The sequence below is a fragment of the Botrytis cinerea genome, chromosome 1, assembly GCF_000143535.2.
Source record: "Botrytis cinerea B05.10 chromosome 1, complete sequence".
Classification (NCBI taxonomy): Eukaryota; Fungi; Ascomycota; class Leotiomycetes; order Helotiales; family Sclerotiniaceae; genus Botrytis; species Botrytis cinerea.
The window spans coordinates 341,214-366,852 of NC_037310.1; the positions used below are offsets into that span (position 1 = coordinate 341,214).

The 25,639-nt window shown below is 40.3% G+C and overlaps 4 protein-coding genes across 7 annotated transcripts; 2 read left to right on the plus strand and 2 right to left on the minus strand.

Annotated features, from left to right (window-relative positions):
* The first annotated feature begins 213 nt into the window (after nucleotides 1-213).
* Nucleotides 214-2,569, plus strand: BCIN_01g00900 (hypothetical protein). 3 transcript variants are annotated; one of them, XM_024690195.1, is made up of 3 exons: nucleotides 214-566; nucleotides 627-858; nucleotides 954-2,569. In XM_024690195.1, the coding sequence occupies exons 1-2, from the start codon at nucleotides 294-296 to the stop codon at nucleotides 693-695; spliced, it is 342 nt and encodes a 113-aa protein (XP_024545963.1). In that variant the 5' UTR covers nucleotides 214-293; the 3' UTR covers nucleotides 696-858; nucleotides 954-2,569. The 3 variants fall into 3 exon arrangements, with proteins under 3 accessions (XP_024545963.1, XP_024545962.1, XP_024545961.1); XM_024690194.1 differs by having other exon boundaries at nucleotides 631-858; nucleotides 946-2,569; XM_024690193.1 differs by having other exon boundaries at nucleotides 631-858.
* An 8,487-nt stretch (nucleotides 2,570-11,056) lies between these two features.
* On the minus strand, nucleotides 11,057-12,334 carry BCIN_01g00910 (hypothetical protein). The gene has a single exon (XM_001555471.2). It carries the CDS (start codon nucleotides 12,278-12,280, stop codon nucleotides 11,108-11,110), a length of 1,173 nt encoding a protein of 390 aa, XP_001555521.1. The 5' UTR covers nucleotides 12,281-12,334; the 3' UTR covers nucleotides 11,057-11,107.
* A 5,432-nt stretch (nucleotides 12,335-17,766) lies between these two features.
* On the minus strand, nucleotides 17,767-19,027 carry BCIN_01g00920 (hypothetical protein). The gene is made up of 2 exons (XM_001555472.2): nucleotides 18,477-19,027; nucleotides 17,767-18,400 (listed from the first exon to the last, which is right to left on the minus strand). Exons 1-2 carry the CDS (start codon nucleotides 18,703-18,705, stop codon nucleotides 18,213-18,215), a joined length of 417 nt encoding a protein of 138 aa, XP_001555522.2. The 5' UTR covers nucleotides 18,706-19,027; the 3' UTR covers nucleotides 17,767-18,212.
* A 1,261-nt stretch (nucleotides 19,028-20,288) lies between these two features.
* Bcfpr2 lies at nucleotides 20,289-21,856 on the plus strand. Of its 2 annotated transcripts, XM_024690196.1 has the most exons (4): nucleotides 20,289-20,892; nucleotides 20,969-21,084; nucleotides 21,213-21,368; nucleotides 21,443-21,856. In XM_024690196.1, the coding sequence occupies exons 1-4, from the start codon at nucleotides 20,654-20,656 to the stop codon at nucleotides 21,550-21,552; spliced, it is 621 nt and encodes a 206-aa protein (XP_024545964.1). In that variant the 5' UTR covers nucleotides 20,289-20,653; the 3' UTR covers nucleotides 21,553-21,856. The 2 variants fall into 2 exon arrangements, with proteins under 2 accessions (XP_024545964.1, XP_001555524.1); XM_001555474.2 differs by having other exon boundaries at nucleotides 21,213-21,856.
* The last annotated feature ends 3,783 nt before the right edge of the window (nucleotides 21,857-25,639 follow it).

The following is a 25,639-nucleotide window of genomic DNA, read 5'->3' on the forward strand; positions in this document are numbered from 1 at the left end:
TGGGAATGTGGTGTAGCTCTTGCAGCAATGTCTTGGTGGTCTCGTTTCGTAAGAGGTATGCATGTAAGTTCTAGGGACAAATAATACGATGATCTCCTTCACCGATTCTAATTTATCCTATGCGCTCCTATTTAACCAGTGGTATGTGCAGATCCAATGCACAGCTACATGCAGCATGATTTTATAAGCAAGTATTTTTTCCTTCGACATCATGATTCTATCCATAATCACAAAATTTCATTCCGTAGAATTCTTCAGTTACTGGAAACTTTGAATTTCGTCCACATGTTACCATGCACTATTTATCCTTCCGCCTTGTTTCTTTCCTGATATGTCTAGCTCCTTGGAACGTACTGTCCGCTCCAACCTACCAATATCTTCGTGAACCTCAAACCAACGAGGTCTTTGCTTCAAGAGACTACTTTTATGTTGGTGGTGAATATGTCACTACCTCGACTAATAATACATTGTTTGTGAACCAGATGTATGTGGAACATCTCCTCCCAAGTCTAATTGAACAACCTTATCCAATAGTGTTCATTCATGGGCAAAGCATGACTGGTACCGTAAGTGCCCTTCCTTCAGTTTCATACATCACATGCGCACGCACTAAAACCTGAATTGAGATAGAACTGGCTCAACAAACCCGATGGGTCTCCAGGATGGGCAACCTATTTCTTATCCCACGGCTATGAAATATACATTCTGGACCAACCTGCGAGAGGTAGAAGTGCGTGGAACCCAAGCGGTAATACAACATTGGCAACTTATACTGCGGAGAGAACAATGCAGAGGTTCACGGCGACGGAGAGATATAACTTGTGGCCTCAAGCGGCGTTGCATACTCAGTGGCCTGGTGTACGTTCATTCTCCTTGTACTACCCTTCTTAAGTTATCCAAAATTGGGTCTCTGAGCAAGTGAAACCGCTAATCAAACTTCACAAGCGAAATAGAACGGCTCAATAGGGGACCCCATATTCGACGCCTTCTATGCCTCTACCGTTCAATTTCAATCCGACACAGTAGTTCAAGAAATCAACACGCAAAAGGCAGGAGCAGCACTCCTCAATCGCATAGGCCCCGCAGTTCTACTGAGTCACTCGCAGGGTGGTCTTATGCCATGGGTCATCGCAGATAAAGTGCCTGAACTGGTGAAAGCCATCGTAGCAATCGAACCGACTGGCCCTCCATTCCAAGATGTAGTTTTTCCTCCCACAACCCCGGAAGGTTTCACGAGAAATTATGGTATTACAGATATTCCATTGCAGTATGAACCAGAATTTGAGATTGGAGAGGTATTAGAGAAAATTCTAGTTACTAACCAAAAGGCTGGACATGGCGAGCTAAAAGAATGCTGGTTGCAAAGGGAGCCAGCGAGACAGCTCAAAAATTTGAAGGGAATTAAAGTCCTGGTGGAATCAGCAGAGGCGAGCTTTCATAGAGTTTACGACGGATGTACGGTGGAATATCTAAGGCAAGCGGGCGTGGAGGTGCAGTGGATGAAGCTAGGTGATGAGAAGGACCACCAAGTGGCTGAAATACATGGGAATGGCCATATGCAGTTTATGGAGAAAAACAGTGATATTATTGCTGGGGTGTTAGATGACTGGATAAGAGAAGCTGTTGGAGATTATTAGAGGGTATCGGGAAGTACCAAGTCTACACTCTTCCGGAACAACCTCGGAATCGAAGGACATAGATCAGAAAAGGCATATCCCCCGCAGACCGCCATTGTCATTGTCTGATTTCTTCAAGACAAGGAAACCTCCGAATGCTGGATACTATAATAGTATCATTTCTCCCTCAGCTTTAAGAGCTGGTCAATGTTTACAATGCATATTTCTCACATTGTGCAAAAAGAGAATGAGTTTCCTCGTTGCGAGATTCCAAATCAATTGGTTTCCATATCTACCCCACCTCCACATCACTAGTTCTTAATACGCGAATCAGAATCGTGGTGAGATGAGCTACATGACAACTAACTTGGCATCGGCTTATGTATGAATCCAGCGCAACTTTAGTCTTGGTCGATCGTATCCAAGTTTTATTTTTGGCATCATCGTTCTGAGATTTTCGAAGCTGAGGTTGATCATGTGCTGAAGTTCTTATCACCGAATCTACGGAGAAGCGAGGGACTCTCAATTCCAAAGAAATATGAAGTGTATGGTGATATTTCTTTCCACAATGTTACTATCGAGCAAGGTCTCGTATTTACCTATCCTGTTTATTCGAGAGCTGGATTTTCTAGTGCATTCGGCCGCTGTATAGATACGGAATTGACTTCTATGATTATCTTGGCTATTATGGTCCCCCACATTTTGGTTCTGTTTAAGGTTGATTTGTCGTTCATGGAAAGTTAATTGATGGGGTAATTTCTTGGAATTGAGATTGTTGGGTTCATTGATGATGTATGTGAAGAGTAATTGAAAAAGAGTTTGATGAGTGTATTCAATCATTCGCAATTAGAATGTGTCATCTATCCAGGTAACGCAATTCGTTCTTTTGGAAACCTAGAGTTAACAGGGAATATTTTCATACTGTTCTTATCTTGAGGAATGTTGGGAGAGCAGATGGAAATGTGTATGTGTGGAATAATTTTATGATTTCACTTTTTTTTTTTATCAAAATAGAATCAATTGTAACTTCTCTAGTGTGAGGTGGGGTGATTCCAAATTCTTGAAAGTGGTATGGTATTTGCCGAGAAACTCGGTAGGTAATCGGCTCTTGAACCAAGACTATATTGGGAACAAAATTTCTGTAATGTTTTCAAGTGTGAACGCTGATCTTTGATTAGTTGTCTTGGTTGAGCTTTGAGACTACGTGATTGTGTTGTAGTCTCCGAGTGTAGGGTATATAAAGGTCTTCAGTCCTTCGTGTAATTTTCATTTGTCCGTTTTCCAAATGTTGTGTTTAGATTATTCGAGCTTCCGGACTCGCTTTGATTTTGAACGCTTCTCGATCTTAGAATTCATTCAATGAAGATTACTATAGTCCATAAAAGCCCCTTTAGACAGCGTTTCAGGCACTCCCTTAATTTTCCCATTACTTCTTCGCCTACCTTCCATATCCTCAAAGCTGCCGCATTGTCTCAATCAAGAGATTTCTTGCTAAAACCCTATCGTGCCGCGACGTTGTCTTTCAAAACGCAAACGTCGGGGATACCAGATAGAAGTTTGAAAAGCAACAATCCGCATTGAAATTGTTTCATTCGCCCTAATTTATAAATGGGAAGGGTACTCCAAAACTATCGTCTGTTGTAAGATCATCTTCGGAGAGTCGTGGAAACAAACTCAAGCTCAAGCTAAGCAAGGTAAACTGTTAAAATGAGTGCAGGAGAATCGCACTTGGGGGGGCTTGAAACTATCCTTAATACCGCTCGTAAAGTCATGCTCACCAGATATCGTAATTAGTCAGCGGGTAGTCTCGTTGCTTCGCTTATTTTCACATAATCATATTAATACCTACGAGAATGATATGCTGCTATTCCAGGAGTTGATCTTTGAGGTCGAGATGGCCTGATGGCATGATGGTGATGGAGGTATCTTTCTATTTGTGTGATTAATCGTGGGTCAACTTCATCCATTGAAGGCTTGTGTGTAGTGGTGAGGGTCCGGTGGACTGTTGGATACGCCATCGTGAGCGTGAACTCGACGATGCGACCCGATGTCTTCACGGGCCTCCACAAAACTATGAACGTTCAGGTTGCCGATCGTTCTTTCTAAGATATTGGCGCACGTGTATAGTAATCCTCATCGCATTGGGGATCCGAACAAAGGCTCCATGTGATGTATGACTTGACTCATGTGAGGTGGTGGAGGGACGTGTCATCATGGTCGCCTTTCTCCATTGCTCCAGTGTGGCGTGGAGAATCTTCGGAACCAGCGAATTTCTTACTTTGTAAACTAGTTTATTAAAGTTTTTCTATACTATTTGACTTTCATTGCTGCCTTGGTGGCATTCATATGTGCATGTTCTGATCAAGGACTCCCTCTGAAGTCAAATACTCTGCAAATTGGTCTTCTCATTTCGATCAGATGCTTCTTGTGAGTCGATGAAATGTTTAACTATGGGAATACCTTTCCTCCCCTTTTCCTCCGATATCATGGAAAGTCTCTCTCATCGATAAGCCATACTTCGAATCTTTTTAGCAGAAAACCCTCTTCTATTAAAGTTGATGCCTTGCTGCACGTCATTCGGGACTATTTTTGATCATAACACGTACCTGCATGCTCTACACCTGGCTGAGTTTGCCACTTCCATGCTACTGGAATCAAGTTTCGAATAATCTACGAAGATGATTAGTCCAGGACAAGAAATTATTGTTGGTTTTTCAAGCTTCGTGGCACCTTCCAACAATTCTAGCGCAACACTTCACAGCTACGACCTATGAAAGGAACTGATCTTGAGGATTGTTTCTTCTGCATTGGGAGAAATGGTTATTAAGTGGGAACTTTCGTGGCTGATGATTTGATAACTATCGTTTCAGATGATGGACTTGTAGATCTATGATTCTTCTGTTATAGGTTCACCACATGGTTCAAATGACAAGAGTATAGCTGAAGGAATAACTTCCTCTTGATACCTGGGTATGGTATTGTCAGATATTTTGTAGAAAGCATTGAGATCAATTAGATTCCTACTCTTTTTCTTCATAATCAACTGAGCCTCTATGTTTTTACGCGATATCATCAATGCAATGTAACTTGATAGTTGCTCACTGATTCCGTATCAATACCGATTTATGACTGATAACTAGCTCTTCGTATTCTCTGCTTTAGAATAAAGAGTTTCGTAAACAGACGCTTTTTACGTATCCTCGGCTCATGAAAAGCAAAGCTTATTATTACGAACTTTGATGGAAGGTTTCATGGAAGAGGAAAAATTAATGGTCATATGTACATTCACTCTACCATTGATTAGTGGTTGTGTCTAGTACATCTAACTGATACGAACGTTAAGTCTGGAATGGGAAAGCCATCTCTGGAGACCACCAATCAGGAAACTAGTGCTCTGCAATACACTATTAATATCTGCAGAGTTCCTTATTATATCAGGGAAAATACTTACAGGTTCATCGGCGCTCAAGCACAGCACTAATGCTCATACCAAATCTAAATTTCCGGAGTTTTCCTAGTATAGCACCTGAGTAAACTTCACAGCTACATTGTTCCAGCCCGATGAAAGGTGTTTGAGCTCGCCAATCACGAATTCTCCTCGAATTTTTCGGAGCTTTTGTTGCTTATCTGAAATATACACTTTTGGTAATTTCATAGATTCGTATATTTGGTGAGGGAGTAACCTGTCATGTGTAACAAGACCTTGAGGTTGATACTACTTGGAACACTGAATATAATATTACTATACGAACTTTAAATGACGCCATCACCATCACCACTTCAAAGAGTGTCTGCTGTATGATTCAAAAGATTGCATAGCGAACAAAACTGTGCTAACTGACTCCCACCAATCTTACTTGAATAAGTCTTGATTAAGAGAAACGCCACTTAGAACCATTCCAATATCAATTCCTTGACTGTCGAATCACGGAGAGCACTTATTGATTTGTTGCATATCTTGAAAATATGCTCCGGGAAATCTTCATACCATCCCAGTTCAGTACGTAGGTTGCCAACTGCATCGAGAAATGTAGAATCTTTTATACGATTTGTTGCATATCTCAATAATACACTTTCATCAAGAGAATCCTTTTATTCTAGCTTCTTTACAAGCGAAATTTAAATATGTTCTGAGCATTTTGATTATCTGCTGTTGCATATCTTCAAGTTTTGTTTATGGGCTGGTGTCAATGAGGATAGCACTGTTAACCGAGTCTGTAGAAACTTGTATACAGCTTCTTTGTATACTCAGAAGCTTAAATCTCGTCTTGTATTCACTTTGATCTCACCCAGTGACTTAGGTATATATCCTTCAGGCTCGGCTCTGAGAAAGAACTGTTCCTCATCTCCTAAACATACTTTCAGCAAATTTGTTCTTGAGTTATTTTTCTGGGATTCACCCTTTTGCTGAGGAGACCTTGATCACTATATTCCTTCCGCTCTTACAGTAATACATGCTTTTCACCGTTCGGGTGACTGTTGCATATCTTGGAAACATGCTTTCGACCAAAATGATTTATGCTTCGAGGGATGAGCAAATCAAAGATTTATTCAGACAAATTAAGTTTCCTAAATTTCCTGAATACTTTTAATCCAAAGATTGATTGCTGCTCTATCAGCAGTTAGATGAGCTCCTCTTCATGAATACCCTGGTAGAATATCTGGAGAGAATTGCCTATAGAGTAAACCTCGACAAAATGGTTCGAATGGGGTGAAGTTGCTGAAGTACGCGCTAATCAGGTGCTAGGCATTGATTACTCTGTTTGTGGGGCGAGGAAGTCACTCGACGTTGTGTTATGTTGCACATCTACATTCAGGGCATGCAAGTACCACGAGGGAAATCCCACGAGTAAATTATTTTAAAGGACTACCCCACAGTTTTCATACGTAATCTAAGCAGGAACCGCATAAGATAAATTCGTATTTTGTTGCAAATCTGAGCATTTAGCTGCCACGAAGAGGTAATGAATCATCCAATGAGATAACTGAACGTTCCAATGTGGCGAGTTTAATAGATTCTTCTAGAATCTTTACTTTAAATGGAAGGTCTTGAACTAATGAGAACAATTAGAAACTCCATACAGTTACTGTTGCACTTCTATTTTTCACGCGGGAAGGTAGTACGGATTCCGGAAGCTTGATCAATTAGCTCCTATAATTTAGCGAGGACCTGGTGACACATGGCTCTGTTGCAAGTCGACATTCAGGGTAGGTGGAGTTTCTTGGGATCATTGTGGTTAGTTGACAGAAAGGTCATATGATATTTGTTTTGTTGCGGATCTGAATTCAGGGCGCACAATTTTCCTGAGTACTATGTTGATGCAGCCATTACAAATCTTGTGTGCCCTGAATATAGACCTGCAACATACAGAAAATCCGAACTAATATCTGGTTGATTTGCGGTGTTAGCTTAGGAACATCCGCGTGCCCTGAATTCAGACCTGCAACAAAACCATCTTCCAACTAGTTGAGCTATAAGGCTGTCAGAAAATCATCGGAGCCCTTGCGAAGGTCAGATGATCTCTGTCTGTTGCAGGTCTGAATTTCGGGACGGTCCGATAATTGCGAGATCGAACAAACCGCCATGAGACATTAAGACATTGACTTACGTGTAGATCGGCAATTTGGTTCTTCTTGCCCCAAAGTCAATGATTCAAGTTTAAACGACCAAAAGTCTATGTAATTGCTATTTAATGGCAAGCTACAGGTACTTCGGTTGCCGAACTCGAAGATTTGGACTGGCCAACAGTGCAATAAACCATTGTAATCTTGTATATCATCCAGAATACTACTTACTTATACTCTGGAAATATAAAATGATATCTATTGTGACTCTTGATGCCCGACTCAATCGAATTCAGTAAACCAGAAGACCCCTATTGATTTTATCAAACCCCGAGCTCAAAATTCTCCGATTCTTCGAGGTGCTTCCGAGATTTGAAGATATTTTTCTTCTTCTGTGTGGTTGATATCGCTTATTGCAATCTAGTTTAGTATCAGTCCTCCGACTGGTTGTTGATTCACCGTTATATTAAGCGAATTTGGGCTTGGCGACGTCTAAAAGCAATATAATAGGTGCGGCTCTGAGTCTCTTGGCCACTAGCTTATTCAGCTTTGCAATCGACGATATATTCAAGTCGATTTGGTGAACCATTCAAAGTATAACTTTACACTAATCCAGGCCACTAAATTCACATAGTTCTGGTCGTTGCAATCGAGCAGTTTACTTAATCATTTGGCAATACCATGCAACAATAGGCGAGGTAACGTCAGCGGAGATTTCGTTGAGAAAATTTACAGATTTTCTGTTTTGTTATGTCTACGTATAGTAGGAGACTTCACCTCTCGATCTACTACTATTACTGACCATTAACCACGTCAAACGGTGCTTTTTTCCTTGAGTTGAAACAGATATCTCTTCATTTATGGTATGAGACGGCATAGACCTGAATGCTTGGAGCGTCTTACGTGTTGTTGTACATCACTATCCAAACTCAATCCCAAAATTTCCCTGATTATGGCCACTCAAATTTCAACTTGTGATTGTCATATGAGATCGTCGAAACTCAAAAAAACCAGTCTCAGTGGCCAAAACAACGAAATGCTCGAAAACAACTGATCAGAGAGTGCTATGACTTTGAGCCTACCTATAGAATAGTGCTGACGGCAGTAGCTCTGATATTTCTATCATTTCTAACGAATGAGAATATCCGAAATGTGTATGTGTTGATATTGTTGCACGCCTGAGAATTCCAAATATGAAAATCCGGTAAACGAATCCACCACATCTTACCCAAAGCGTAAATTCCTTGTTAATCTATGGACTTCCAGTAGCTTCTTGTCAATCTTTATAATCTATATATGATTCATCTGTGGATCAGGGTTCTTGTAATAAAGGTCAACTTACAGCGGCTACGAGAACAGAGGTTCGGGGGACTTGTAAATGCGAACTGCAATCAGCGGCCTCTCACTTAGTTGATTATCAAAGAATTTGAGTTTGAGATGTATGTTGGACCATGAAATCTGTTGACGAATGGGCGATGAGAGTGGTATAAAGATTAGTGTTGGTTGCATATCTGAATTGAAGGGTCGAAATGTGTGGTTCAGTATATGTTACAACCCTAATAAACGAGAGTATTGAGAATAGAATTTGGAATTCAGATGGTTGCGGAAGAGTGCGAAGTTACTGTGTGCCTAGTCATCAATGTCTGATGTGTACAGCTGACTGTATGCTGTACTCCTTACATTACACGAAGGAAATGAAAATAACCTTGGGGATCAGGTGATTGAGAGGAAATTGGCCCTTGCAGAGTGTTGCACGTCTGAAAATAATGCGGCTACGAAATGTTGCATGTCTTGAAATGTTTCAGGTAGACTGCTCAACTTACATGGAAGAGTTAGTAAGAAACTCAGTGTTAAATTTTCTTGTTGTATATCTAAGATGAAGGTTCTGGAAGCACCAGACTGTGGGACGGTACGGGGGCAGCGATTTTTAACAGTATATGATTGGGAAACGATATGAAATTTGCAGAATGTTGCACATCTGAAATTCAACCGGGTAGATTATAGATGGTCCCCGTGGGAGTTAAATGATAGATCCTCCTGATCTAAGACTGGAAAATATCCTTTCGGTAGATTGTATTGATACTGGCAGTGAAGTACTAGCATGAATTTTTCTAACAATCTATGATTGGAGGTGTGAACCTTACAGGATATTGCATATCTGAGAAGGGCTTGGGTAGACTATTTAAAAGATTTGGGACTAGAAGTACACTCTATACTCCGCTCGGTGAATAGTTTAACCCACTATCCAGATATGGAACTTTGGGAACATAAGTTATCCACTCGATGATTTATTGACCTAGCCAGATCAGAACGGTAAATGGTGTATACAGAGGAATTACAAGATGGAGAAAGTTCTCTGACAAAGGAGCTTCACTTTGAATAGTCTCTAAAATCTGTAAGATTGTTCTAGAAGATGCGTAGGTAGATTAGGTTTCAATGAACATAGATCCGGAGAGCTGTAAGCTTGTCATACGTAATACAGATCATGTTCATGGAAAGCTAAATAATAGATCATAGATCAACAATGAAGTAACAATTACTGCTTGCTAACACACGTACCAGTATATAGTTTACCCTACTACCCAGATCATTGCAAAGGTTGGGTCATAACAAATCTCAATCTGCCAATGATTGAGAGAGGAGCAAAATGTGTTGCACATCTGAAAAAATCAATAATTTGGTAGTATATACAAATGTAGTTAAATCTAATCGCTAAGTCTTCATTGCTCTCCTTTGTTGTGCTGTTGAAAGTGTAGTTGAGCAAACTTTCTGGGGTCTTGACTGTTGAAGTAAGTGAATGGTAATGTCTCTTGCCTTCATATTTCTGCCAATATACTGAATGAGGATTGATCTGTTATAAATTAGAAGAAAAAGAGCATATACTTGGTAATCTATATCAGTAGAATTACACATAATTACTAGATAAGTTGACTTGTGACATTCGGTCAGTTCCAGCTGTTGTGTATGTGCACTTTCGGAAATAATCAATACCTGGTGCCGACCGCGTTCACTATCTACCATCCCTTGGATAATAGCACTAAAATAAATTGGTGAATTGGTTAAGATATTCATGCAAAGTTATCGTAAGCTTCCAGGGTTTTATGAGATATCCGTCTCATGAAGCTTCCAGAAACCGGGACGATGTGGCAAATTCATGTGTAAAGTTCCACTGCTGTTGTTTGTCTATAAAATAATCACTATCTGGATATCAGTTGACATGTATCAATGTCCAATCACCCTATCTTTCTCAATGCCTCCCAGGTCAACGGACATAACTTCAGTGTTGTCATATTATTTATTTCCTGGATAAAATCCCAAGCCATACCTCTCCTTTCTCGCTGAGACCCGAGTTTATTGATTTTCCGGATTATCAAATTCGCATATATGAGCTCAATAGGTACATAACTAGTTTTGTAAATATTAATTTAATAAATTAACTGCTATAGCCAAAAATCTCTCCCTAATAGAGCCTTCCTTTCATTAGATCCATAACCATTAGGATCTACGCAGGTGTTTAGCAGCCGCGATATAATAGGTGAGTCCGTGAATGAAATTAGCTTCCCAACATTTACTGCTTTGATGCTTCCAATTGCCGACTTTTCCACGGATGTATTAACAACATCATCTATATATCAATCTCGCCCATTTTCCCCCCATCAGAATAATTGCTTTGTCGCTCCTCTAACCTCCTAAAACTCGACCACTGTATGAACGCCTCATCTTTTATTACACTATATTACCTCAATGCTTGCCAGCTCAAGTGATATACGCCTTTGATACTCCAATATTTTCCCATGATGGCATTTGATAGTCCAGAACTGGATAGAACGCATAACAATGAAATCTTCCAATACCTCAACCACAGGCGCAAAAATTGAAGATATTAAGATCTGTACATCAATTCATGTGCACTTTCATCTGCCAAATTATAAAACGTCTCGCGAAATTGAAAACAAATCGTCGGTGACATCGGCGAGATCTGGTTGAGTGGTGGAGCTACTTATAACTAGCTGACTGCTCGGACCTGGTATAGATGCCCCTGATTCTCGCTGACTTCTCGCTTCTGACTCCTCATCATAACATCCATCTCCCATCTCAGTATACGACGCATTGCAGAAAAATCTGTAGCAATCGTGAGGAATAATACTGGAGTTTAGATTGACCCAACTAGTGCTCGGTCCAACGACTTCCCTTCCTTTCAATTCCATTTCCTTTGCCGCCACCAAGGACACTGACTTTCCGGAGTTTGTAATGAATGTTCCAGTGTTCCGTTCATTTGATGGCGGAAACATATTCTCAAACGATTTGTTAATTCGCATGATGAGCGCCACGGCTTCTTTTAACGTTGTTATGATGCTACCGATCGGTGGTATGAAATCAGGATCATCATCTTCGACTTGTTCGACCCCGTCAAAGCTGATGGATAAAGCAAGTCCATCCTTGATACCAGTTCTCACTAATAACACTTTTTGTTCCGCGGTCGGCACACCGACTTTCCAATCTCTCATAATAATAATCACACTTCGGAACAAGGATGTGATTCTATAATCTTTTGAATGATCATGATCTTCCGTTCCTAGTGCATCATCGTCTTCCGCTGCTAGTACTGGGTCGTAACTCCGTAGTTCAGCGACTTCGAGGCTCTCTTTTCTTTTCAGGCTGAAAATGACATTCTTCAAGTGGCCATCAAAATTTCTGCATAAACCTCTGTGGATTTGAAGACATTGTTTGATTCCATGCGACTGCGACATAAGAACAATTTTGGCAAAAAAGCGCTGAAAGGTGATATCTTTATTGTGAATGTTTCCTTCGAACCATTGTTCTGATATATATCGGTGGACGGATGGTATAGCTGGGTTGTTTTCTGGGGTTCTACCCTCGACGAAGTAGATGCTGGTACACTTATTGGATACGTCTCTAATATGGCCAAGTTGAATGGGGCCATAGCTACTCACAAAGGTGTGAGGATTCTCTACGTTTGAAAGATAGATATCATATTTAAATACGAATTCCTCATACATTCGACGGTTGTACAGGAGTTGTTCATCGTTTCTGGGATTTTGTATGAATCCTCGTAATTCAATAAGGGTTGATTCCATATTGTTGCCCCTTTTTAAATTCCTGGGTGAGTGGAGCAATTGAATGTCAGAATCTGGAAGTCTCTTGATTTTCTTTTGAATGAATATTTTTGTAGGTTCAGAATTTTTTTTGTGTGTGTGTGTCCGTAACCAGAGCTTGAGAACTAGTATGAGACTATGAGTACTAGTGTGGCCTTGAATATTCCGATTCACGGAAGAATAGTTCCACTTTCATGAAAAATTCAGGTATTTCTATTATAATATCAACGTGAAATATATGTTAATCCTCAAAACAAATGATTTATAAAAACGATCTTAGATCAAAGCGGATTCGGATCATCTACGATTGGGTACGAAAGCATTGGAATAGCCGATGTTTTGAAGTTCAGATGATACTCGATGACTCCGGGCTATTGTTTGAAGTAGCTCTCAACTCTTCAGAGTGGGAAAGGAGAACGTCATTCAGATGAGCTTTGTAGGTTACAGTCCCAATACGATGTTCTGGAAACAAACTTGAGTATAGATACCTTCATTCCAACAAAACCGAGAGATCATGATGCTAGACCCGAGACTCTTTCGATGAGTGTAATAAGGTCCAATAACTATCATGGTTACATTACAAGAACTTGGAATCCTCATAGCAAGACATCACAGGAGAGAATCACCAAGTCGTATGAGGGTTTTGGTGTATAAGAACTCACTATATTCACTATGTTGAGTCAATTCTATGTACAGTACCTATTGTCATGCTCTGAATATCAATCTCATTATTTAGTGGTTATCAAAAGCTGAAAAAGAATCAAGAGATACCTACCTCAGACAACTAAAAGCTCAAAAAATGTCGTTCTTGACCTTATCATTACTTGAGTAAGACTACTGTCGCTTTGCGTCCAGCCTGCTTATTACAGCTGTTTTTTCACGGTGTAAAAAGAAACAGTCAGATTCCGAGATAAGTAGACTGATAACAAAGTGCTGTTTTCGACAGTAATTTGAACATCAGAGCTCATGAATGTACAGAAATTCTGTAAAAAAGCGCTTTCTTCCACGTCCTCTTGATGAGTTTTCTCAAACACAGCTTTCGAAGCTGAGAGAATCGAAAAGGTGGAGAGGTTGTAGGGACACAACTATATTATTGGTCTCCAACCGAAGAGTAATGAACGCAGAGAGCTTCGCAAAAGACTTTATATATCACAACACTCGTAAATTCCTGGTTCCTGCAAAAATGCACCATTTGCTTAATCTAACTCAAAAACTAGCCCAACAGAATCTAAGGTTGCGAAAACTTTCCAAGAACTATAAAGGAGATCTATGTACCATCAATGCTCCTCCATAAAGTTCTGAACTTATGGAACGAATTACCAGGATAATTCTAGGAGAGAATTACACCAGTTAATCTGTTCGTGATCTATGTTATATAAGACACGAACCCTACGATAATTCTCGAGCAGGCTGAGCGGATTTACTTATGTATAAATGGTGGTTGTGTTCACTGCCAATGACTTCTTCATGGCATAGGAGTAACAACAAAAGAAATCGAAATCATGACGAAAATTGCAATTTTATGAGGGAAAAGTATAGCTTACCGCCAATGTAGATCCATCAAGTTCATTGATAGAACGTTGTAGACTAATAACAAGGGAAAATCGTTCCAAGATGCTTTCAAAAGCGGCCTGTCTACTCTAGTCAAGTTTTCTGATCAGCCTGGTAATCAAAGGATACCCTCGAAGACAGTGCTTTATATACCTAGCTTATCATAAGAAATGAGCGCTCGCATCAATATCTCTATTCACTCTATGATTGCAGGCATTGCCAAGCTCGAGATCTCTGTGGATCTCCAGTATTCACCACTAAAAAGTACCAGGTATTCAGACAATTTCTTAGCCTGTGTTTATATAAGAGCGCATGAACTCCAGCCAAAACTTCTAGGCAACCAAGATGTCAAGCTACGCGAGACATAGCAAATGATCCGATGTGTCAAAGACAGAGTGTTACGGAAAAGACCTTATTCTGCCATTGAGATCTGGATTACTGGACTTCAGGTTGGAGAGGCGATAACTTCCATTATCACTGTCTTTGAAACATTTGTCCTAGCACTATCATCTATTCTTTGCATTATACTTTGTTGTCATTTTCTCAAAAAAGGAAGATTCGTCTCAGACTTTTAGATTGCTTTCTTGCTATAATTGAGCAGAAGTTTCTTGAGACCGCATTTCTTGTACTTTACCATCAAGTTCGGTACCACTTGATATGAGCAAAGTTATTGCTTTAGGGAGGTTAAAGAAGCCACAATATACGAGGAGGAAACTCTTATATATTGCGGTCATAAAGCCCCTATTAAGATTTTCTGGTCGTAACTTTCGATATTACTAGGAGATTGAAAAGCATGTGCCTGATTTGTGGCTATACACAACTATTGAGATAGAGAGACAGAAAGAGAATAATGTTATTGTGGACACTCACGCGCAGGATCTTGATATCGAAGATCTATATTCATAGAAGATGAAGTGAATCGACTAGAATCTTTACCTATAGCTCGAATATATAAAGCTTCCACGTCGTATAATGCAGCATCAAGTGCCCCTAAAAACAGTATGATCCAAGAGAAAGAATGTTGAGCAGTTGTGCATGATGAAAATGGGGGGATTACCCGGGAAGATCCTTGGGCCTCTTGGAGAGAGAAGAGCAGAATGGAAATATAATCTCAAAATACGCGATCGAGATTCCGAACTTTACGCGATCTTTTGACGAGAATGAGATCCAACCATCGCTTTTGCCTTTGCACTGTCGTTTCGTTTCTACCTCACACATGACTCTCAATATTCTAACAAACAAACAAGCAAACAAACAAACAACAATGGCAGATGCTGCCGAATAGTCTATCATGAATTAAGAGCTGAGTCAAAGTACAGCCCCTTTTGAGAGTGCAAGTGTGAGATAACATTCAACTTCAACTGCAATTACAAACTGTACAATATAGAATCCTGTTGTTGTAAGTTTGAGTAGACTGAATAAAAATTCTTCTGCTCCCAAAGATATGGCTTTATATATTCTTCCTCGTTAAATTTCCAAAAGTTCTCATAATATAAGGAGTTAGATAGTATCAATCAGAAATATTGAACCCACCTTTTGGAACCAGCGCAAAAGATCTATAGTATCCCTCATGACTACCGATATCAAGAGTATATAAGATACGGAGAAGTTCCCTTAATCTATCAAGAGACAGATGAATAGATGCATACCCCAATCGGTAAAGTAAATCAGCCAGATCAGTTATAGAAAGTTCCATACGTTCATGATACATAGACTCCCAAGACAAATATATCTTCAAGTGACTTCGAAGCAGACAGACACCTTCATAGTGCAGGAAGACAATAAAGCATGGAAAGAATTCTTGAAAGCTCCGGAAAGTTAAGATTACCATGTTGCTTTCTCTAATTAATTTCGCTCCAGAAATTTAGTTGGTCTGGGTATCTAGATTAAGATATTCAACCCACGAAGTATTCTGATTGTCATTCATCTCATCGTGCTTGAATCTCACTATCGTTCCTCGCTCATTACTCATTCCTCCCACACACGTTAGATTACATTACATTCACCAAACCTCACTTTGTCCTCAACTCAGTATACTAGTGAGAGAACATTCAAGGAAAACTCAACAAGGTGAATTAATATCTCGCTGATATTCAGCACCTATACTAATCCGTCAATAACTTGCTATGATGCTGAAATTGATCGCAAGCTACTCCTCAAAATATCCTTTAAGTAGTATCAAAACGTCAAAGTTTTCTCCTCCCTTGGTTATATTATCAACTTACCGAGCCTCTTTGATCTAGTTTTGTTCATTGGTGGCTTATTTAAAGAATTTATCTTTGATACCATAACTCCTACAATAAGTCTACCAGAAGGAAGCAATAAGACTGCTAGGCTAGAAATACACAAGCGTGAGCTACTGAGAAGGGACACGTATTATCTCCAATATTTCTACCTGTTCAGCTTCTTGATCTTAGTCTGATTACTTGAGCATCGGCAAATTACATTGATCATACTTTTTTACTGTCGTTAATTTTATCTTGTTATCCGGTTTCCACGAATCTTCACCCTCACATCGTCGTGAAGCATGACTTTTTGTACAACTATAATCTCAGACACCTTTACAGATAATGATACCTTAGCAACCAAGACCGATAAAGATTCCACAGTTCAACGGCACATACAATTTTTAACATCTTCCTTTCTCGAACATGAAACTAATCATTCAGAGCCACTCTCCTACCTCCTCCTCCTCCTGACCAAGAACCAATGCCATAAGAAGTACAAAACCTCACCCACCCCCTCATCCAATAAAGTCATACAAAGACCTACCTCGGTTCCTTCACTACCCATCTAATCAGCTGTCCAAAAACTTCCCATACAAGTATCCCGGTACATAAATTCCCATCGTCGATTTAATCGTACTTCCTACCACTGTACCACGCATCACAATGCCATAATGCTCCTACCATGGCCATATCCCCACGCCCCTTCTGCCATTACCCGAGACACATTCCTATCTGCTCTGTCAAATCAATAAAAACCACACCACACCACATCACATCACATCATTCCACAGGACCCTGATTTCCCAACGTTCCCGTTCGTGTTACGCTATCATATTCTATCCTGTTCCGTCCTACCCTACCTCACCACCCCCATGCAACCTCCCGAACACGAGCCTGAGATGTAAAGAACAAATCCATAGGGAAATAGGAGTATCGACTCTCTAGCAAGAAATGTGAAAACTCCTCTCCTCTCCTCTCCTTTTCTCCCCTCCTCACGAAAGAGACAAAGTAAATGTAATCATGACGCCGAGACCCTTACTTACTTCCTTCCTTATTTGCTTGTGTGTATGCAGGTATATAGGTATATATATACACATACACGCACATACACACACATACATACATGTTATTCCCACAAAAAAAAAAAAAGAAACTAATCCCAACACATCTTAACAAAAGCTCTAATACACACACATATATATATACATACTAAAGCAGATCTCCTATCCTCATAACCAGCTAGAACACTAAATGATATAATATAATATAATCTGAAAACGCCTATATACTCTGGCCTATACTTCTCATCATATTCTACAGAGAGTTAGTTATACTTGAAATAAGATATATATTTTTAAAAAAAAATAGTGATAAAATTAGAGATAAATATATATATATATATATACAAGTATATACACCTTAAACTTAAACATAGACTTAAACATAAGCAGCGCTAATAGCGTAAGACACAACACGACACGACATGACACGACACAGCATACATAGCATAGCATGAACCACTCCATCAATGTACCTACCCGGAGCAAAGTAAGCGAATAGATTCCCTATCAATCTATTAGCATAGATGCATGCATGTATGATATGTTTTTGATTCAAACATCATCATTGCCCATAAAAACACAAGCTATTTTCCACTCGAAATCAATGCACATAACCCAAAATAAAAGGTAAAGTAGACTTATTGTGATTGTTGACCTGTCCAATATATAAACATCTCTATTCCCCGAGTCTCCATTCTATCCCTAAAAAACACTTGAGTGTAACCTGTCTTATCCCATCCTATCTAATCCATCTTATCCCATAAATCCCATCCCAAACTCCTAAAAATACCCCGCAATCCTAGAATTCCATCCATAAACTGTGTCCATTCAAATCTTCCCTAGCGCCATCTATGCTTATTCCCATGCCTATACATATACCAAATGAAGAAGCAGTATCCCCATTGATACCAAAGGTACAAATCATAATAAATCCTCACACTATCCCTCCAATACAATTCAACAAATGATCTTACTCCCCAAAAGACAATTCCGCTTTGTAGCCTTCACTCTGGCTTCGTTTAGTCCCCGTTTCTCCGCCTCACACCAAATCGCTACTTGTCCGCCGTATTTTATTTAACGTCGGTTTGCTAATGTTCGCAATTTATCTCTTTCAGATCGTTCATGGCGTGCTGGATGATAATCATGCTCTCTACCTTCACCTGCCCTCGGTTCTGCAGAATCATAATGTTTATGACTATCTCCATGGTTGATGACATGGTTGTGTCCACTTCTTGATGTTTTTCCTTCGATATATTTTTTTTCTAAACGGAGAGAAACACGTTAGATCGGTGTTATACCTAATGAAGAAGAAAAAATAGTGAAGATAACTTTACATACCTGCAGCAGAATCTCTATATTTCACACTTTGTTCTCCACCACTTCCTCTAGATCCATAACCTTGCCCACTGCTTGATGAACGTCCCGACATATTTGAGTTTGATCCGGTGTAATAATCGGATGAACGAGTTTCGTACGAGTATTGTGAAGCTTTTGAAGAAGATTCCCGGTGATGAGTGATGGTAGTTCTTTGTGTGTATGTGTATCCGCGAGAATCAGTGTATGACATCTGAGGTTCTTCGGATAGGTACTTTCGGAATCTTTATGTGCTTGATGTGCGAGGCAAAAGTTTGAGTTTATTATATCGTCCAAGGGCGTATAGGGCGTATGGGGTGTATAGGGCGCAGAATGGATAGTGGCAGTATTGTTTCAAATACCGTACGAATAAACTAATAGTTAATCTTGTCCAAATGAAAAAGCAAACAAAAGAGAAACACCATACTTATTATAGAGAAAGAGAAACAGAGAAATTGACTAATGAAATCATTCAATTGTTACCTGTTGTACACAGCAACTTTTCAAATAAGGCAAAACCATTGACAGAGAAGCCCAACAAGGACATTGCTCACTTCATCTGTCAATGACGGAGACAGTTTGAGCCCTCTACCCAATGGGTAGCTGCCTTTGGATGAGATATTGGATTCGAAACGGGCATTCCAATCCAATGAGTCACCAAACTAACGGACAATAACGTTCGGTGAATAGTTTCATCCAAGTACAACAAGATAATTGAGGTTAGATGGTGACGTCGACCTTGAATCTCGGGTACGAAACCAGGTGAAAAGGGAAACTAGAGTAAATAAGCTTAAGGCTCCCGCTGGGGGAGTGGTCGTGATCAAGAAGTGGAAACGGGGTATTCCCTATTCTCCATTACTTTGTTTGACACAGCCCGTGAGAATTGATCGAATGTAGACAGAGTGAAGGACGAATGTGGAGGCACGGGTGAAGTACGAGAGCACAGCCACCCGTTTCCTTCGGGCCCCTCCCTCATCTTTCCCTTGTGGCTTTCTGTGGGGCATTTTTTGGAGACAGGCAGGAAAGACAAGCAAGACAAGCAAGACGGATGGAAAGTTGCGGAAAGTTTTGGGATGTAAAACAGTACGAGAAGGTGATTTGACTGCGCAGGTGACGATTGATGATGGATTGAATTATTGTGTTGCCTCGAATAAATCGTGTTGTGATGGGTTTCGAGGTTGAGGCTTCCGTTTCCTCAGCTGAAGTGGTTTAGTTCGTTTTTGCCTAGGTACCCAGGTGATTTGTTGACATTGAGTTGAGATCGATAAGCGCAAGGCGATGAGTCAAAAAGCTGAGTCTGGGGGCTTTGTATGACTGACTGTTGACTGACTGTTGACTGACTGTTGAGTGAATCACGCATCGGCAGTGCCATCGTTCTCGGTGTACGGATATGTATGTATGTACCTCGAGATGAGGAGTTATAATATGCTAGGCACATACCAAGATGTGAAGAGCTTTCGAGTATCTCTTCGGTGAACAGCATGGCCGTATCCAAGGGGAGAGTTAACAAGCAAGCAAGCAAACAAGCAAACAAACATATAATCGAACCATCCCATTGCGAAGAGCAGAGGAGAGAAGCAGATGTAACAACAACAATGGTGTTGTTCCAGAGAAAAACGAAATGGAGGGAGGGGAGATGGTGGAGTGAGATGGTGCTCACGTGATTCTATTTATCCAGTATCTGCGACTGACGATAGTGGCACGAGTGGATAACATTGCATTGTTCATATGTATCTAGCCATTAGTCATTCATGACTAACACTCATAGACAATTCCTACCTAGGTACTCATGACAATGCTATTCACATTCACATCGTGCTTACTTCATCTGTCATTTACATATACCTCGTTATCCACAATGGGCAACGGTGGATGTCTGTTTATTACATTGGCATTGTATCTATATCGTCCGCACCTATCCAGCTATTAGTCATCCATCATCTTTCCATCTGATTGGCTAATACACACACAACGGAACCGAGAGAGCTTCATGCGGGACAAGGCTTCACCCCAAATTCACCCATTCACATCCGCAACCCTCAACGTGTCCAATACTTCTTTGTTGTGCAATCTCTCTTCTTTGCTTTCACATACACCTTGACACAATCACACTCACCATTCATCAGCAGTAATCAATCAATTGTCAATACCTTCCCTTCAACATGCGTCTTTCAACAATTTCCCTCCTTGCTCTCACTTCCTCGGTCCTCGCAGCCGAAGTTAAGATTGAAGTAACCAAAGCCGTAGAATGTGAGCGCAAAACTCAAGTGGGTGATAAGATCCATGTTCATTACCGAGGAAATCTTGAGGAAGATGGAAAGGTTGGAAAGGAATTCGATGCTTCCTACAAGCGTGGATCTCCATTGAGCTTTGTGGTTGGAAAGGGTAGTGTTATTAAAGGGTATGTGCTTTTCCCCGGTTTGGAGTGTTGGCTACGAGAATGCCATGAATGGAAATACTAATGATTAATCTTGCAGATGGGATGACAATCTTCTCGATATGTGCATTGGTGAAAAGAGAGTTCTTACCATTCCTCCCGAGTTTGGTTATGGTGATAGAGCTATGGGTCCAATTCCAGCCAAGAGTACATTGAGTAAGTAACTTCTCATTCTTATATCAAATATCCTCTTCAAGAAATCCCTTTCACTGAACATCTCTACCCCTATTCCTCTGTCTGAATTCCTGTCGTATCAACAATACTAATCTTTCCTCCCCCACCAGTCTTCGAAACCGAACTCATGGGAATTGACGGTGTCCCCAAACCCGAAACCATTATTGAAAAGACCTCCTCGTCCGATGCAGTCGATAGCGCCACCGATAGCGCATCATCACTCTCGGATAAAGCTACCGAAAAAGCTACCGAAGCAGCAACAGGAGGTGTGAAAAGTGCCATTTCCGAAGCCGCAGAGGCGGTCAAGACGGCTCTTGCTGATTCTGATGGTGATGGACAGGAGCACAACGAGTTGTAGATGATTCAATTGATGGAAAAGAAAATGGAAATGCTCAAAGGGTTTTGAAACATGGTCATGAAGCCCCGCATAGTAATGGCCATGAATTGTGAGGATGATTCGTGATGTGGAAATTGAATATAAATAGTATGTATTTCCACCACTGGAAAGGCTATTTAGCAGAGAAGTGAAAGGGGGTTCAATGGGTCAATCACCCATTCCTTCAATCATGTTCATATGAAAATAAACATTCTCAAAATCTGAATATATGAATATCTCATATGGCTCATCCTTCTTTCTATACTATGTCATTCATTTCCTGCTTTAAGTTTGGTTGAGATGTATATATACATATATGTATGGCTAGAAACTTGTCTCACTCACAATCACAATCAGTATTATCACGCGACTCCACCACAAACCATACCATCTGATATTATATCACATCGTGTATTAACTTCTAAATAACTATCCAGCTCCCATATTAACAATTATAGGGATGTGAAAATATGAGGGGAGTGAAACGATAGAGAGATCGGGCTGCGGGGCGTGTATGCTGGTATGCTAGAAGCTGGGATGCTGTCTGTCTGTCTTTCTGTCTTTCTGTCTATTGGAGGGAGGGGAATGAGGATGGGGGATGGGAATGAGAAATAGAAATAGGGGATGCGAAGTAAGATGTGAGAAATGGAGAATGAAGAATTAAGTGAGAGGGGAGGGGAAGTTTGAGGAGGAATGGAGGAAAAGGAGGAGGAAGAAGGGGGGGGAGAAAGGGGGAAGTGGGGAAGAGAATAGATGGGGAGTTTAAGGGAGGAAGAGGAGGAAAAGGGGGAGTGCAAAGGTGGAAAATGGAAAAAAGGAAAGAGTATAGGGTATAGGGCATGGGAATAAGAGTGAAGAGAGGAGGGAATGGAAAATGAGAGGGGAAAGGGGGGAATTGAAGAGGAGGGAGTTGAGGTGGGAAGGAAAATAGGGGAAGAGAAAGAGAGGGGGAGAATGTATATATATCCATTCATCTTCTTTTTGTGGTTTATTGGCTTATTAGTAGAATAGTAGGTATCATTATATAAATGGATTGATGAATGAATGAATGAATGAATGAATGAATGAATGAATGAATGAATGATATATATAATATAATATAACATATGATCTCTCTATTCATACAATCCCTATCTACTATCTACTTATATATCTATATCTCTCTACATTTTATTTATATGCATATCTTTAGACTCTGGTTATATGTCTTTACACTTCATATACATACATATATATTTATTATACTCTAATTATATATAATTAACTTGTATGGCTTTGTATTTTATATACATATCTCTTTGTATCTTTCTATGTCTTGTTTATCTGATGTGGTGTTGTATGTATTTTATGTGGAACTTTTTCGTTGTGTATTATTTGTTTGTTTTTGGTCAGTGGATGGATGGATGGATGGATGGATGGATGAGCGAGTGAGTGAGTGTTTATATCTGGGCCTGAATTTTTATTGGGATATGAGGATATGAGGGGTAGATAGTAGAGGAGTAGAGTATGGGAAGAAATGTTTAATACATCTACATCTACATCTACATCTACATCTACATCTACATCTACATTCAAATCTATCTATGGATAATTCAGCTGAATGATTGGAGTAGATTGGTGACTGGTGACTGGCGACTGGCGACTGGCGACTGGCGACTGGCAATTAATGATTATTTGTTAACTATTTCGATAATTTCTTTTCTATTAACTATTTTCTGACGATTGGCTATGGGGATGATTGGTCGATGAGTGGCGATTGGGGATCGGGGATTGGGGATCGGGGTTGAGTGATTGGTGGTTATGTGGTTATGTGGTTATGTGGTTATGTGGTTGTATGATTGTACGTAAGATATACTAGGAGGGGATTTTGTGGAGCGAATAGTGAAATAGATGGTCGAGGAGAGGGGTAGTAGGATGGATGGGACGATGCTGTGTCTGGGGAGGGGATGGTTGAAGGGGTGGTAGAATGTATTGTAGGGATATATATGTTGGGGTGAGGAAGAAATGCACGGAAGATTGTTTTTGGAAGAGTTTTAAGGAAAGGGGTGATGGAGTAGGGGGAGGAATGGAGGGATGGAGGGGGGGGAGGAGGGAAATATACTGTTGGATAAGAATATAAAGATTGGATATGACATGGAGTGATGCTATTGGAATAGGGGGGGAGATAAGCAACTATCCAAGGAAATGAATAAGTGAGGGGTAAAGAAATAGAAGGGGCTGCGATTCGAGAGTAATATGATGCTGAGATGGTAGGATCGTAGGATGTATATTACGAAAGGTGGAAGGGTGGAATGAAGTAAGATATTTTGAGGGGAAGAATATATATTTAGAAATGTAATGTCTATCTAAAAAGAGGGGGATGGATGGGGTTGGATGAGCTATACGTGTGTTTGTGTGTGTGTGTGTGTGTGTGTGTAGAGGAGATAAGAGGTTGAAGTGGACGGAGATGAATTCATGGGTTTGGATATGGTGGGCTGGAGGTGGTTATGGATGTATAGACATGGATATAGATATGGATATGGATATATACAGATGAAGATATATATCACTCCAACCTTGTATGGTATAAGGAAAGAAAGACTCAAGTAGATGAGGGAAGATTGGTGAGAACGACAGGGGGGTTCGTCTGTTTATTTGTATTGTATCTGACTAGCTCTAGAGATTTATATTATGCAGACACGTATTCATTCTCCATCGTCGTGATAAATACTCTTCCTTTTTGAATCTTTCAGATTTGAAATAGGTATTCACTACAACATAATGAGGACTAGGCAGGTAGTGATAGATTGTGATCATGGTCATCTATCTGTGATGGTTTTATTGATATACGCGAGTACTTCGTACGGAACCGAAGGTAGAGATACTCCATCTTGAGGCTAGATGGATGATAGATAGATAGATAAATAAATATACCTGGTATATCAAAATATCAATGTGTCGAATATTAAATCCATACTAGGATTTCTCAGACAAAAACACAAAATATTCTACTTTCTGATCGCCGACCAAGTAGAGTGGGGATGAGTGTTTGAATTAAAAGAAAGCTTCCCTTCATTTCAATAATGGCAGGGCTCATCTCGTACTACTAGACGTATCCCCAACCTTTGAAAAATATGATGAAATTGCTATGGATGGATGTACGTACCATGCAAAGCAGACAAAGTCACTATACAACCATGTACTTTCGTCTGATATCGATGAGAATATTCTTCTTTGGATATCTCGTCGACAGACAAGCACCTAGTAGGTATCCAAGCTTCATACATACTGCACACACAGACTTCAGCTATCTCCTGATAGATCCAGATCTATATCCACACAAACCCGTGTTTGATGCGCAAGAACGGAGGTGTCTCCGTAGTCCATTCATGCAAGATCCATTTCTGAGATCGCGGAACACAGACTGTCCTCCGTACAGTGTTCGTGGCACAGGAGGCAGAACTACTAAGATCGATCCACTCAAGCACAGAATCAAAAGCAAATAACCAGAAACATCGACGCGCGCGTGGAGAAATCGTCTCCATAAATAAGATAGCTTCATACATGTAGGCGTATGACTGATACCCACCTCGGCGCATACACTTGATGTGCTGTGTGTGTTGTAGTATCCACAATCTCATGTTCTAACCGTATACCCCAGTTCTCGAATGCACTTATCTTGGTACTTACTGTACCTGGTGAGTTGAACCATGTGATTCGTTCTATTCTTGTCACATTTGTCTTTCTTCAGTCTTCATTGGCCTCCGTAGATCAATCATTTATTTTGCAGATGGTCTAGATGGAGATGAATGTGGAAGTACAATGATCTGCACACACACCTGTCAGTCCCGAATTTTGGTGACGCCTTTGTTGATGTACTGCGAGGTATCGAAATTCGCCCAGCAGAGAGGCGTCTGCATCAATATAATTACATCATTATCAACGGTATCAACAATATTATGCAGGAGATCCGACAAGGGGGTCAAATGTTAACTTTAACACCTGACCTCTAGACCTGGAGGCTTTATGAAACGTAGATACCCTAGACTCCAATCTGGATTGAATGGCGGGTGTATTCACCAATCATTGGATATTCAGTCAGCCGCATGGCAATCGTACATTTACCATGTTCTGTTTAGAACTCCATGCATGGCCATCTTACATCACCATACCGCGTTTGGA

Excerpts from the sequence above, each read along its gene's own strand:
- BCIN_01g00900 (XM_024690193.1), top strand. The coding sequence starts at position 294 with ATGCACTATTTATCCTTCCGCCTTGTTTCTTTCCTGATATGTCTAGCT. Across the intron at positions 567-630 it reads GGCAAAGCATGACTGGTACC|AACTGGCTCAACAAACCCGA; the intron begins GTAAGTGCCCTT and ends GAATTGAGATAG. Across the intron at positions 859-953 it reads TGCATACTCAGTGGCCTGGT|AACGGCTCAATAGGGGACCC; the intron begins GTACGTTCATTC and ends CAAGCGAAATAG.
- BCIN_01g00910 (XM_001555471.2), bottom strand. The coding sequence starts at position 12,280 with ATGGAATCAACCCTTATTGAATTACGAGGATTCATACAAAATCCCAGA.
- BCIN_01g00920 (XM_001555472.2), bottom strand. The coding sequence starts at position 18,705 with ATGTCATACACTGATTCTCGCGGATACACATACACACAAAGAACTACC. Across the intron at positions 18,401-18,476 it reads ATATAGAGATTCTGCTGCAG|AAAAAAAATATATCGAAGGA; the intron begins GTATGTAAAGTT and ends CTCTCCGTTTAG.
- Bcfpr2 (XM_024690196.1), top strand. The coding sequence starts at position 20,654 with ATGCGTCTTTCAACAATTTCCCTCCTTGCTCTCACTTCCTCGGTCCTC. Across the intron at positions 20,893-20,968 it reads AAGGGTAGTGTTATTAAAGG|ATGGGATGACAATCTTCTCG; the intron begins GTATGTGCTTTT and ends TTAATCTTGCAG. Across the intron at positions 21,085-21,212 it reads TCCAGCCAAGAGTACATTGA|TCTTCGAAACCGAACTCATG; the intron begins GTAAGTAACTTC and ends CTCCCCCACCAG.